At 41.1% G+C, this 15,549-nt stretch overlaps 1 protein-coding gene across 1 annotated transcript in view; it reads left to right on the top strand.

Annotated features, from left to right (window-relative positions):
- Positions 1–15,549, top strand: part of TYRO3 (TYRO3 protein tyrosine kinase) — a 248,018-nt gene that overhangs the window by 11,170 nt on the left and 221,299 nt on the right. The window contains exon 4 of the mRNA XM_082275310.1: positions 6,258–6,344. Within this exon, the coding sequence (XP_082131436.1) occupies positions 6,258–6,344 (87 nt within the window). The remainder of the gene's footprint in view (positions 1–6,257; positions 6,345–15,549) is intronic.

The following is a 15,549-nucleotide window of genomic DNA, read 5'->3' as shown; positions in this document are numbered from 1 at the left end:
CACCCAGAAACCGGGAAGCCCCCACATCCTGCCCATTATTGTTCATAAAATCGTGCATCAATATCAATATATGCTCACAATATATTAAAATCACATAAAAACGCACAATATTATTGTCAAAAAGGTTACAAGCCTTTCTCCTTCTTTGATAACAATGCTACCTCCATAAGTAACCATGTCTGTTCTTATTTCAATAAAGGCATGTATATAAAATAATACAATGCTACCTCCATAAGTAACCATGTCTGTTCTTATTCCAATAAAGGCACATATATAAAATAGTACTCACTATTAAATAAATAATTAAAATATACATAATTATAATAAAAATCTGAATTAGATAGCTCCATATGAATTCATCAGTGGAGCCTCTATGGAACCCCCATTATACCGTGGGGTGCCCAGCATTAAAATTCCAAAATAATTATTCCTTATAATTGAAGATATTCCGAGAACACACTAAATGGGTGTCTATTGATGCATTGTATGCTTATCTAATTTTACTTGAATGTGAGTGTAATGGGTGAGGGGGGGAGATTTTAACAATAAAGAGGCGTATTGTTTTCCAAACGGTACTGTTCTATGGGCTTTTTTGCTCCCTCCCATGCACCACGTTCTATGAGGAGAGTCTAGCCGCTGGAAGGTTCCTTACAGCAGGGATATCGGGATAGTCCGGACGTGTTAGCTACTCATGTACAGGCGCTTCTACTAATGAGATTTGGTAAGAGTATCCAGTCTGGGTGTTTTTCACGAGGTGAGGTGGTGGGACATAAGAGCAGCTGTGTTTCCATACCGGAGTTGTATCCCTCACTGAGATCCCGCATGAACCCGCCAACGATGGACTTATGTTATTAATTTTATTATTTGGACTCTTTTCTCTTTATGTCTGTGGTGATCACACCATTTAGAGACTTTTTTTACAAGACCTTAAAAATCAGGGTCACAGCGCTGCCTGTGTGTATTGATTAGGATGCCTATGATTTATATGCACTTTGTTTTAAAATAAAGAAATGTTTAAAATATATCACTCTGTGAGTAATGCATCTACCGTATATAAAATATGAGTTACACTTTTTGAATTGAATTACTGAAATAAATTAACTTTGATAATATCCAAATTGTTTGGGATGCACCTGTGTAGGTACATATAGTAAGTCTGGTTAAAAAAAGACATCTACTTCAACCAGAAAGAGTAAGACACAAGTCCATCCAGTTCAACCAGAAAGGGTAAAAAAATAAATATATCTACAATCCTATATTCACAATCCCATACCCACAGTTGATCCACAGGAAGGCAAAGAAACCCTAGCAAAGCATGATCCAATTTTCAGCAGGGGGAAAAAATGCCTTCCTAAAACCCCAAGAGGCAATCAGATATTCCCTGGATCAACTTTACCTATAAATATTAGTATCCTGTTATATTATGTGCATTTAGGAAATAATCAAGGTCTTTTTTAAAGCAGTCTACTGAGTTAAACAGAACCAGAGGGAGTCTATTCCACATTTTCACAGCTCTTACTGTGAAGAAGCCTTTCCATATTTTGAGATTAAAACTTTTTTCCTCCAGACGTAAAGAGTGCCCCCTTGTCGTCCGTGATGGCCTTAAAGTGAATAACTCAACAACAAGTTTACTATATGTACTGGTATTTGTACTCGTTGGTTATATTCCCCCTAATCTCCTCTTCTCTAGAGAGAATAATAAATTCAGTTCCTCTAATCTTTCCCCATTGCTGAGCTCCTCCATTTCTCTTATCAGTTTGATTACCCTTCTCTGCACTTTCTCCAGTTCCCTGATATCCTTTTTTGAGAACTGGTGCCCAAAACTAAACTGCATATTCCAGATGAGGTATTACTATTGATTTGTACAGGGGCACAATTATATCTCTCTCTCTGGAGTCCATACCTCTCTTAATACAGGAAAGGACTTTGCTCACTTTGGAAACTGCAGCTTGGTATTTCATGCTATTATTAAGCTTATGATCTATCAGAAATGTTATGGTAAAATTGTTCCTCAAATTAATGGTCTGGTGACAGGGTCTCTTTAAGAAGCAGCATTTAGGAAACCAGGCTCTTTATTGGAAAAAGCCAATGATGGACTCATTTGGTGTGTTGATAGTTCTTAGGAAATAATATTCTAGATTATTTCCTAGTTGTCAAAGACGTCTTGTGTAATGTATTATTTGCAAGGTGAGTAACACCAACCAGTTTTTCCTGTGTTTTAAGCCTTTCTTCTACTTATTCTGTACAAAGCTTTTCTGAAACCTCTTTCATTGGCTGTGTACTTTGTGTATAAAATGTTCCATTAACTTCTTGAACTAATTTTTGTATGTATATAGAGAGCAGGACGGTCAATTTAAGCTGAGCAAATGATGAAAAACATGCCTAAGCAGACAAGAAATATCTCTAGATAAATAGGCTTCTGAAATCTCATTATTTCTTGCTCCCTTCCTCTTGTCCTCTTTCTCTATTTGTCATTGAGATCATCTATCACATTAAGGGACAAATAGGGAGGCTTAAAGTGTGGTGTCTGTTGGGCCAAGCTTTTCCAGAATACGTGGGGACATCTGTGCATCATATGGCCATGGAACATGTTTTTCTTACAGATCAGCTCATAGACACATAGGCTAAATGTTTGTGTGTTTTTTTTTTTTATCACTGCGTGAATCAGACACCCTTCCCCTCTCATATCTTGGAGGAAATATAGCTGAAAAAATGCAAACCAGCTGGTAGACTCCTCCCCTTTTTTGAATTTCCTTGGATCTGCTGACTTGAAGCAGCTGCTTGGAATGCCATCAGCAGTCAGGCAGGTTGTCTTATATTTTAAATTGATAGGCTCACTGATACACAGTGGCCAGCAGTATTGGGGCTTCCTGTAGATGTGAGACCTGCCCAAAACAGTCACATATGCACTCTCTTGTCTAAGGGTACCCTAAGGCTTGGTTGGGATTGCCTGTCCTTCCTTATATCCTACAGAAACAAACACAATTAAATCTATTCCACAGCTCTGGCAGCTGTACAATTTAGCAAATATAGTGAAAGTTTTGTTCTCCTTTTAGAACATATAAGAAAATGGCCCTCTGAACTGTTTGTGATCAGATGGGGTGATGATCTCCATCTTTTATGTCTGTAAATGGAGCCAGCTGGCTACTGTTGGGGGAAATTATTGGTTTGACACAATAGGACATTCATGGCGAACCTTGGCACCCCAGATGTTTTGGAACTACATTTCCTATGATGCTCGTGCACTCTGCAGTGTAGTTGAGCATCATGGGAAATGTAGTTCCAAAACATCTGGGGTGCCAAGGTTCATCATCACTGCAATAGAACAATTTTAGAAAATCCAGATCACTTTGTTCCATCATGATAACCTGGTACTGGCCATAGTACCATGGGTGAAAGGAAAGAAAATCTCTCAATTTCCACCATCAACACAGTCAGTGTTGATGGGGGAATGCCTCCCGCTGTGCTTTTGTATTCCGCCCGCTGGGGGCGTGGAAAGCATTCCCAGCTGGCAGAGTACGTTGATACTGTGAGCGGCTATAGCCACTGGCAATAACCATATGTAGAAAAATCCGACATGCTGGTTGCACCCAAGATAATCAATTGATTAACTTGGGTACAATCAGCCTGCCCATATATGGTTCAAATCTCGTCTGGTCCCTGCTGAACCTGCCGGGATTCAGTCATTCTATGGCCGGTTTTATTTTCTTTTTCTCTTTTTTTACTTCTTTTCTTTTCCTTGCCATAGGTCTGTAATGATGGTAGAAACAACCTTCCAATTTTATGGAGTGTTCCTCAGACAACTTATTAATTCAGTTAGATCATGCCCGTATGAGCTACTGGCCTATTTGCTGCTTTAATCTTTTTTGCCTCATATGGCTGACAACAAACAAAAAGACAGCAAACAGCGCTTCACAGCACATTAAAGATTAGGCAAAACTAGCATCAGCTATGGATTTGATCTGAACCAACTAAGTCTAAGCCATGTGTGTTACATACTATGCTTGATGGCGAGCTACGACTTGTGCTGCGTTAATTGTTAGTGGCAGGGCAACAGGTTCAGGCAGTAAAGGAATTCACCTGATGTGCTTTTTTCAGCTCTAATCAACAGCAAAACAATGTTAACGTATTAGCAATGTAACATCACAGGTTGTATGTCTTTTTGAACATTTTGCTAAATAAAAAAAAAAAAAAAAAAAACTGTTTGGTGTACACATTTTCGACAGCTTTAAAGAAGGGCCTACATTTTAGTGAACTATCTTTGGTATTGACCCCCAGCTTAAATACATAGTGGAATAAAATAATCTTAGGGGGGTAGCTGGACTTGGAGGCATCTGAATTTTCTAGTTAAAGGACCTCAAACTTGCTAAGCAAAGGGCCAGTTTCCTTCAGACTTTGGGGACTAGATTATGGCCAGTGAGATTAGAAAATGCCCCGGGGAAAGTGTGATTAAACAATGCAACGTGGTCAGTGGGAGAAAAAAATGGCTTTGTTCCTGTGGTTAGTGGGCAGAGATAGATACTTCCCAAATGTTTGTGTCAATGGAAGGAATATTGCCCCATTGTTGGCATCAGTGGGAGGAAGAATAACACATCTTTAGTGCCAGTGGGATGAGCAGTGCCCCATCATTAGTGTTGGTGAGAGCAAGGAATAGTGCCCCATCATTGGAATCAGTGAGAGGTATCGTACTCTGTTACTGGTGTCAGTGGAGGTATAGTGCCCCAACATTGTCTGTTGTAGAAATATTCCATTGGTTTCACTAGCAGGAATGGTATCCTATCATCGTTGGTATGAGGACTCGTGCCTCATCATTTATGTTGGTGGGAGGAATTGTGCTCCATCATAGGTATCAGTGAGATAGGAGGAATTGTGCCCTGTCGCTGGTGTTAGTGCCCGATCATTGGTGTCCGTGGAAGTACTGGGGCCTCAAGGCCAGTTTAATGCAGACAAAAGTCTGCAGTTTTGGGGTCATTGTTCTAGTGCGACACTAGAAAGGCATGGTCCTTTTGTGTGACAGTTCATGTTTAGTCTATGAAGAGAGGCAGGAATGATGCAATGGACAGCAGCATGTTTTAGCACAAGAAAACCACTGGTGTACTGCAGTATGGGCACATTGCTGTAACATGATAAAAATGCACGACTTATCGCAGGTTGCTGCAATCCAAAGATCTAAACGAGTCGCTAAAGTAACACTGGAATCTGGTAACAAACTAAGGTGGTCCTAAGTTGTTCTCTTGCCAGGGGCCCCATTTGGCCATAATCCAGCTCTGCCTAGGATATTCATGTCAGAAAAGCTTTTTACTTTAGCACGGGGGGTAAGCAAATGTTAGAGAATTTAATCTGCTAGGGAAATTTAGCAGCCAAATTTAGAGCGGTAATAGTTGCATTGTTATGGTTTTAAGGGAAAGGTTTCTTTTATTTTTAGGTGTTTGTGGATGTGATCATAATCTTTTTAGCATATATAATTAAACCCGTGTGTGTGTGTTTTTGGTTTTGGTTTTTTAGTATATTATGTACATGAATGCAACCATATGTACTTGTATGCTTTTTTGGCCTAGATTCTAACCCTTGCAGTGGTATTCTATAAAAGCCTGTATGTGGGAGTTGGAAGACTCCGGATTGGGAAGGCCAGTATTCAATATTGGTTCTTTGTAGAGTGACATTCAATAAGCACTGACAGACTAAATCTGAACTCTAGATAACCACTAAATATACAGTTAAAATACATATTTTAACTGTATTAATACAAAATTACATATTATTGATAGAAGTCATATTCAGGTAATTACACTACTTGCATAAAAAATAAATAAATACATTTTTTTAATGATGTATTCATGAATACAAAGTTGTGTTAATTTATATATTTTGTAAATGCCTGGAACTCTGTTTAAAGTGAACCTCTCATGAATTTAGCTGAAGGGAGATACCCATATGGGTTATGGTTTAGTGAATTAACTCAAAAAAATAATTTTCTTAGAGCAATCATTCAGCCTGGATTCCAATAGTAATTTGAAGAAATAAACTCTGATGTATGAAGAACAAAAAAGTAACGTAAAGAATTACCCTGTAACGTTTAAATATTAATCAAAAAGGAGGCTTATTGAAAAGTAGAAAACAAGCACATGGGGCAAAACTCCTATTTGCTTGATTTCTTTCCTATAATTTTTAACGTATTAACCCCAATGACTCAAAAATTCTATAGTTTTCCCTCAACCGTGTATATACAATTGACTACCAATAATATTTCTCTGCAGGAATTCGAGAAACCACAGTCTTCTCTTGTGAAGCTCACAACTTAAAGGGGCTATCATCATCAAGGGCTGCCATTGTACATGTCAAAGGTAAGAGCTCTCTATAAATCTGTACAGCTCTTTTGTATATTATGCTTTTGCATGCCCTTTTACCAGACTGCTGCATGAAACACAATATAAGATTTCACCACCAGATGACACATCAGGGAAAATATAGAAATGAAACTCCAGTTCCAGGAAATAATAAAGGGAAGTTTACATTTTTGGCTAGGAAGTGTGTATTTAGGTGATAGCAGAAACTTAAATTTAAAAAAATAAAAGTGAACCTTCATTTTATGAAGGCCGACCAACAAACCCTTAGCCCAAAGGTCTAACCTGGTGCTCTTGTCCAGAGATGTAGTGTGATGCTCAAGTGGAAATGAGGGGTTACCTTGGGGTTTTTTTGCTGGAGCAAAACTCTTCTTCTCAATGTCTGAAAAGTCTAAAAAGGTGCTAACCATACCTACGCATCTTCTGTCCCTTGAGTAGTCACACAGGGACAGTTGGTCCAGCTTAGTGGAGAATAACAGTCTATAGCCATCCTAACCAGTAGCTCTTTCTCGATCCCAGTTAATCAACAGTTGACCTATAAAAGGTTTTCTTGGTATTGTTAACACTTATTAAAGGATCACTAAGAATAATGAATTCTGATGACTGCACATGGCTAATACCGATCACAATATACTGCAGTGAGGGCGAACCTTGGCACTCTAGATGTTTTGAAACTACATTTCTCATAATGCTTATGAGGTCTGCAGTGTAGTGGAGAATCATGGGAAATGTAGTTCCAAAACATTTGGAGTGCCAAGATTCGCCATCATGGATATACTGTAATTCAATATATGCATTCTTTTTTTCCATATTTCTATTTTGTATTCTTCCTAACATTTACAGGGAAGGCCAAGCTGTCCAGCAGGAGTGTCAGAGGCCACAGTCTGCACTTTAATTCAGTTATGCACTTTTATTATCAATCATCTATGTAGTAATATATGAACTGATTATTTATATTACAAATTCAAGCACTGGTTCACTTTATTTATTTTTTATCATTATTGTATATACCTGTTAGCGCTGCTTCAGATTGTTTAGTATTTTTTACCTTGGTTTTTACGTGAGTAGCAGCTTCAGGAAACACATATTTTATATATATTTTTCACTTTAGCGCGGGTTTTAACACTCATAGTTTTACAAGAGGCCACAGTCTACAACAACTCCAGGGGTCATAGTATTTTTTTTCCCACGATTTAAAGTGATATTAAACCTTAAAATATTTTTTACCTTAATGCATTGCTTACATTAAGATAACCTGTATGGAGAAGAGATCAGTGCTGTGTATGGCTGCATCTATTCTCCCCTTTCTTCCTCTTCACACCGCATTCGAGCAGCAGCAGAAGCCATTGGCTCATGCTGCTGTCAATCCAATGCAGTGAAGAGGAAATAGGGGGTCGGGCTGTGTAAGTCTATGGAGCGTGGCTCCATAGATACGCAGGTCGGGAGCGAGCACGCACTGCGTGTCCCCCTAAGTAAACTGCTTGCCAAGAGGACATAAAAAGAAGAGGAGGACCTACGATCGCCGCTGGGGAACCGAGAAGAGGAAGATCGGGGATGCTCTGAGCAATACCACCGCACAGAGCAGGTAAGCATAACATGTTTGTTATTTTATAAAAAAAAATAAAAAATAAAATTAGACTTTAGTAACACTTTAAACCATAATAATAATAATCAACCAGTGTGGGCTCCCCTGGCAGTGTTAGGCTGGCCATATACAGTTCGAAGACTCGAACCATTAATGGGCAGGCTGAATGTAGCAAGTTGATCGCTCAAATTGGGTACAACCAGCCTGCTGGATTTGCGGTTTCTTTTCCTCTCCCGTTATTGCAAGCGGCTGCTCTACGACACGGGCTCTGAAGGTCCGACACGGTATGCCGGACCTTCAGAGCTCATGTGCCGGTGACGTCACAGGCTGTATGCACTCTACATATCTCCTAAACAGTGCAAGATTAGGAGATATTCACAGTACCTAAAGATACGCCTTAATACAGGCTTACCTGTAGGTAAAAGATGAAAAAGTGGGTTTACTACCACTTTAAGCATTAAAAGGGTTATTAACCTTAACACGCCTAAACAAAATGAAATACAAGGTTTGGCTGGAGTTAGGCTTTTACAACCTGCAGTTACCGGACCGCAAAATTTTTCAGAATAGTGCTCCTTTAAGTACGATTTCTATCCTCCGGTTGTTGAATAGTTCATGGTAATTAGTTACACAAGGTACTCAAAGGACACAGTTGGGAGCAGAGTTATTTTTGCTGCTTCACACCTACTCAGCTAAAGCTGTTCATGGTACTTATAGAGTAATGAGAACAATATATGTTTTTATTCCAGAAAATGTACCAGGTTTTTCTTACATTTTAATGAGTTTATGATATGAGCATCCTAGATAGAAATGGTACTAAGCACCATTCAGCAGTTCTATGGCATTGCTGTTGGCTGGTTATTATTGAGGTGTTGCTCAGAAGAGCTGTGCAATGCATATTTCCACCTTTATCTTCATGTGCTACTACATGTTTTTCAGGCTACATTCCTCACTTGGTGTCAATGGAGCTGTCAGTCTCACGCAGCTCCAATGAGCATGCATACTTCTATAGGCATGTACAAGGACACATCACCTTTTACAAATTTGGGCCTCTGGAACGCAGACGCAATCATTTTACTGATGTTTACACAGGATGTTGCTGGCAAAGGCTGGTAGAAAGAAACTGAGTAAAAAAAACACATGGTAGATTCTGTAAAGACCTTGTGTATACATGCATAGAATTCTTCATCCTCTTCTAGCTGCCTGTGTTTTAATTTAAGCATCTATACTAATCAGCCATAACTTTATGACCACTGACTGGTTAAGTGAATAACAATGGTTATTTTTTTATAAAGACATCTGAAAGTTGGTGAGATATACTAGGCAGCAAGTAAATATGTTGTTCCTGAAGTTAATGTGTTGAAAGCAGAAGAAATGAGCACCACCGTTTGTTGTGTATGGTGCTGCGCGGCCACAAACCAGTTAGGGTGCCTATTAGTGATTGACCGATATTGTTTTTTCATTACCAATACCAATATTTTGGTCATCGCGTATCGGTATCGGCCGATACGGGCCAATATATTCGTACAAATGTATTTACTTATTTTTTTTTTTTACTTCACAGGTACTTTTGTGGAGGGATCTGGGGGTCTAAAAGACCCCAAACCCCTCCTCTGCACTTAAAAGCATTCAAAACGCCAAGTTTGGCCTTTTGAATGCTGTCATTTTTTTTAACCTGGCGCCAGTACCCGGAAGAGATGTCATGACATCACTTCCGGGTTTTTGCATGTAGACCCGATAAGACCCGAATGCGGCTTTGATCGGGCCTTCAGTGGCCATGCAGGCTGTTTGCCCGGGTCTCCTGGTGGGACGGGAGACCCGTGCGAGCCGCGGAAGGCAGCGGGAGGGGGGGGACATCCCCTCCCGCTCCTTGTAATGACAGCTGAGCGGCTTCTCAGCCGCATCGATTGTCATTACAAGACAGCCGACTGTCGGCTAGGGACGCCGGTACCAGGGTGATGCCTCTAGCTGCAGGCATCACTCCGGTACATTCACTTTCTGAGATATCTGCAATATCGGTAACCTCCGGGGCCGATTCCAATATATCGGGGAAAGCGCAGAACGGCCCTCGATATATCAGCTTTGCCGATAATCGTTCGAACCCTAGAGCCTATGATGACCTGTGTCCACAGCCAAAAGTGCCTACATTGGGCACATGAGTTTCAGAACTGGACCGTGGAGCAATGGAACAAGGTAGCATAGTCTGATGAATCATGTTTTCATCATGTGGGTGGCTGTGTGCGTGTGCGTCGCTTACCTGCACTATGGGAAGAAGGTAAGCTGGCAGAGGCAGTGTGATGCTTTGGACAATGTAATCCTTGGGTCCGGCTATTCATGTAGATGTTACTTGACACAGACCACCCACCTAAAAACTATAATTCATGGGAATGTTATTCCTTGATGGCAGTGGGTGGCTGGGTGCGTGTGCGTCGTTTACCTGCACTATGGGAAGAAGGTAAGCTGGCAGAGGCAGTGTGATGCTTTGGACAATGTAATCCTTGGGTCCGGCTATTCATGTAGATGTTACTTGACACAGACCACCCACCTAAAAACTATAATTCATGGGAATGCTATTCCTTGATGGCAGTGGGTGGCTGGGTGCGTGTGCGTCGTTTACCTGCACTATGGGAAGAAGGTAAGCTGGCAGAGGCAGTGTGATGCTTTGGGCAATGTAATCCTTGGGTCCTGCCATTCATGTAGATGTTACTTGACACAGACCACCCACCTAAAAACTATAATTCATGGGAATGCTATTCCCTGATGGCAGTGGGTGGCTGGGTGTGTGTGCGTCGCTTACCTGCACTATGGGAAGAAGGTAAGCCAGCAAATGCTGTGCGATGCTTTGGGCAATGGAAACCTTGGGTCCTGCCATTCACTCACGTAGCTGTTACTTGACACAGGTTAGCAGATTAATGCGCCCTGCCACACTGCAAAAAGAATGGTTTGATGAACACAACAAGAAGTTGACTTGCCTGCCAAATACTCCAGATCTCAATCCAATTCAGCATCTGTGGGATGTGCTGGAAAAGCAGGTCTGATCCGTGGGGTTCTCGCCTCACAACTTACAGGACTTTAAAAAAAATCATATGCAGTACATGCCTGCAATACATGCACATTTTTTCATGATTTATCACTTTAGCAGGTACAGGCAAATACCTGTTGATATGATGCCCTGTTGTCGGTTATGAAATTACTGAATTTCCTCCACTGTTCTCTTTTCCACCTTTTAGGGGCAATGTATTTTGTAGACCAAGATAGGACCTAGGAGGGCTAATTGGATACCTCAAGATAAGACAGGAAATGTGCTAAGGACACAATATATGTCTGCATTACTGACAGGTAGTTTTAGCATTTAATTGACATAAATAACACACTTCTTTCTATGGTATGTTTAAAAGACCAAAAAAACAGAAAATAAGAGACGCTCATTGTTGGGGTTTACATACACTTTAAGTATGTACATGGCTTTCCCAAGTGGAAGTTATCTCTGCTCTACAATATTGCCTTTTTACAATGTGGCTTTGATGTTGGTAGCCAACAAGGGGTTAAACACGAAAGAATAAGCAGAAGCTAGAAATAGTAGAATGATTTATGTACAGGCTTACAAGTAAATTTAGCTTTACATCGGCGGCGGCAGTTTTATGCCTTGAAAATGAATTGCTTGTAGATTCAGAGTATGCTTTCTTTAATAAGCAGAACCTTAAGTGGATAACCCTTCCCGTGTTACTTTTAACACTATATATAGCACAGAAATCTATACCACTCATTCACTTTACGGAGAGAAGAGAACATTTATTGTGTGCAGTCACTGAGGCTGAAATGGGATTTTAGGTACAGTGCCATGAAAAAGTGTGTATATCACGTTTATTTCATGTTACAACCAAAAACGTAAATGTATTTTATTGGGATTTTATGCGATGGACGAACACAAAGTGGCACATAGATGTCAAGTGGAAATAAAATGATAAATGGTTTTCAATTTTTTTTTACAAATATCTGAAAAGTGTGGGGGTGCATTTCTATTCACCCCCCCCCCCCCGGGTCAATACTTTGTAGAAGCACCTTTCACTGCAATTACAGCTGCAAGTCTTGATGGTATGTGTCTACCAGCTTTGCACATCTAGAGAGAGAAATTTTTGCCCATTCTTCTTTGCAAAATAGCTCAAGCCCAGTCAGATTGGATGGAGAGATGGAGATGATGGATGGAGAGAGTCTGTGAACAGAAGTTTTCTGGTCTTGCCAGAGATACTCAATTGGATTTAGGTCTGGATTTTGACTGGGCCATTCTAACACATGAATACGCTTTGATCTAAACCATTTCATTGTAGCTCTGACTGTATGTTTAGGGTCGTTGTCCTGCTGGAAGGTGAACCTCTATCCCAGTCTCAAGTCTTTTGCAGATTCTAACAGGTTTTCTTCTAAGATTGCCCTGTATTTGGCTCATCCATCTTCCCATCAACTTTGACCAGCTTCCCCGTCCTGGTATTTTCAGGGTGATGTGCAGTGTTAGTTTTCCGCCTCACATAGCGTTTTGCTTTTAGGTCCAAAAGTTCAATTTTGGTCTCATCTGACCAGAGCACCTTCTTCCAATTGTTTGCTGTGTCCCCCACATGGCTTCTCGCAAACTGCAAACAGGACTTCTTATGGCTTTCTTTCAACAATGGCTTTCTTCTTGCCACTCTTCCATAAAGACCAGATTTGTGGGGTGCATGACTAATAGTTGTCCTGTGGACAGATTCTCCCACCTGAGCTGTGAATTTCTGCAGTTCCTTCAGAGTTACCATGGGTCTCTTGGCTGGTTCCTTGATTAATGCTCTCCTTGCCTGGCCTGACCTTTTAGGAGGACGGCCATGTCTTGGAAGGTTTGCAGTTGTGCCATACTCTTTCCATTTTTGGATGATGGATTGAACAATGCTCCATGAGAAGTTTAAAGCTTGGGATATTTTCTTTATAATTTACCCTGCTTTAAACTTCTCCACAACTTTATCCCTGACCTGTCTGGTGTGTTCTTTGGCCTTCATGATGCTGTTTGTTCATTAAGGTTCTCTAACAAACCTCTGATGGCTTCACAGAACAGCTGTATTTATACTGAGATTAAATTACACACAGGAGGACTCTATTTACTAATTATGTGACTTCTGAAGACAATTGGTTCCACTAGATTTTAGTTAGGGGTGTCAGAGTAAAGGGGGTGAATACAAATGTACACCACACTTTTAACATATTTGTTTGTAAAAAAATGTGAAAACCATTTATCATTTTCCTTCCACTTCACAATTATGTGTCACTTTGTGTTGGCCTATCGCATAAAATACATTTACGTTATTGGTTGTAACATGACAAAATGTGGAAAATGTCAAGGGGTATGAACACTTTTTCAAGGCACTGTATAAACTAAGAACTTACCTACAGTAAGGGCCCATTCACACTACAATGCACATAAAAATGCACCTATAGCCATTTGTGCTTTAGTGAGCGTCTCCATTTTTCTGAATCGTTTTTTTTTTTCTTTCAAAGGCATGTTTACTTTGACCTTGTTGTTGTGGGTGAGAGGTGTGTTTGTCCGTGCAGTCCGTTTGTACACGTTTACACGGGTCTCTGTTCATTGCGGTGCGATATTATGCTAACATGTTGCCAGAAATCGCACAACTGTGGAACGCAGAGACACACCGGGTTCTGGTGTGAACTTGACACATAGAAAAATTTTCCATGAGGAGAAATGCAGGTAACGGCACACAAAGTGAATGGGGCCTAAGAGTACTGTATATTTTACATTTTGCACTTCACTGATTTGATCCCTCTCTTTTGCTGGCAGACTGCAGTCATCTGATGTCATAAGTTCCTTTCAAACCAAATGCCAATCTTCAGCTTTTGGGGGTTTGTGCCTAGCACTGAGAATCTACCATGTGATCTCTAATTCATTGCTCTGAGTTATCATGTGATTCTCCTTGTGGTCGAAGGCAGGCCAAACTCGGCATGAATGGGACTATTCCTTTTTTTTTTCCCATGGCTCCTGTCTGGTTATTGCAATAGTCGGCTGAAGAAATTACCCCTACAGTTGAGTTGGCATTTTCCATTTAATCTTCTTAAGTGTGAAGTACATTATTAATATCCATTCAACACATATCAAATCAGGTAGGCCCACATGCTACGCAGTCTTTAAATCTATATGAGATGTACAAACTCTAATATGTGAAAAGTTGGAATTGGGAGGTACATTTACAGGATTTATTTGTAGCACCACCTACTGGTATATTCTGGTATTTTGGACTGTTCTTGCTAATATAATTGCACTCCAATAACTTTGGTGGTTTAAGTCCGAAGTTCCCAACTTTTTTGGCATCAGGGACCGGTTTCAGGGCAGCCAAGTTTCCCAGGGATAGAGGATGGAGAGGACAAAGTCAGTCTTTGGCCCCCCCTTCACACCTTTTATATTAGTGTTCGCCCAATAGCTGTGGGCGGTACGCCTGGCTCTAAAGTTCTGGACAGTCAAACTACAGGATTCCCCGATAAATGTTAAATCGGACAATGCCACAGCAGTGGCTTATATCAACCACCAAGGCGGCACCAAAAGCCATTTGGTGCAGGAGGAGAGGAGCCATGTATTGACTTTGGCGGAGGAGCATGTGCCAGTTCTGTCAGCAGTCTGTATTCTGGGGGTGGAGAACTGGAAGGCGGACTATCTCAGTTTCCGGCAAATACACCCAGGAGATTAGTCTCTTCACCCTGAGGTGTTTAAGGAAATTTGCCAGCGCTGGGGGACTCCAGACGTACTCAGTTTGTGTCCAGAGCAAAAGATCCCCTCGCGATCAGAGTGAATGCTCTTGTAGTTCCCAGGAACCAGTTCTCCCTAATTTATGCATTTCCCTAGATTCCATTCCTGCCACATCTCTTGCACAGGATTTGTGAAGTGGCTTCGGTCATTCTGGTGGCCCCAGCTTGGCCCAGAAGGACCTGGTACTCAAAGATAATAAAGTTGGTGGTAGACGGTCCGTGCTGATCTACGGTCTCAAGGGCTGATATTTCACCCCCCTTTACGGTCGTTAAATTTGACGGCATGGCTGTTGAAGCCAGGTTGCTAAGAGATTGTGGCATCTCAGGGCCAGTGGAGTCTACTCTTTTAAATGCCAAAAAGGCAGTCACTAGGAATATCTATCACAGAATCTGAAAGGCCTATATTGTCTGGTGTGAGATCAGGGGGTGGCATCCTCGGAAATACATGATTGGGAGAATCGTTTTTTCTCTATCGCTCATTGACAGACGTAGTCCTCGGTGATTCAACACCCTCGGGTTATGCTGCCCTCCACAGGAGTAGGACTAGACAGGAAAGAAAATGCTCTGGCCACACCCTAGGGGCAGTCCCCGGGGGTATATCCTCTCTCGCTCTGCTACAGCAAATCAGTTTTTTTCTGTCTAGTCAGGAGTAAGGACCTAGATACCTTGCTGGGATCTTCGGTCCTGCCAGGATTTTTTTTCTTAAAAAGATTTTTAGACAGCTTTTTTTCTCCAGTGTTCCTGTGAGATCTTCAAGCAAGAAAGCTGAACTGGGCGACAGGCGGGATGTTGAGATCCAGTGGTCACCCCAGTTCAGCCTACGAGCGCGTGCAGGCCATAGCTCCGCGC

The sequence above is a fragment of the Pelophylax lessonae genome (genome assembly GCF_965119305.1).
Source record: "Pelophylax lessonae genome assembly, chromosome: 13".
Classification (NCBI taxonomy): Eukaryota; Metazoa; Chordata; class Amphibia; order Anura; family Ranidae; genus Pelophylax; species Pelophylax lessonae.
This window is presented reverse-complemented; position numbering and strand designations above follow the sequence as displayed.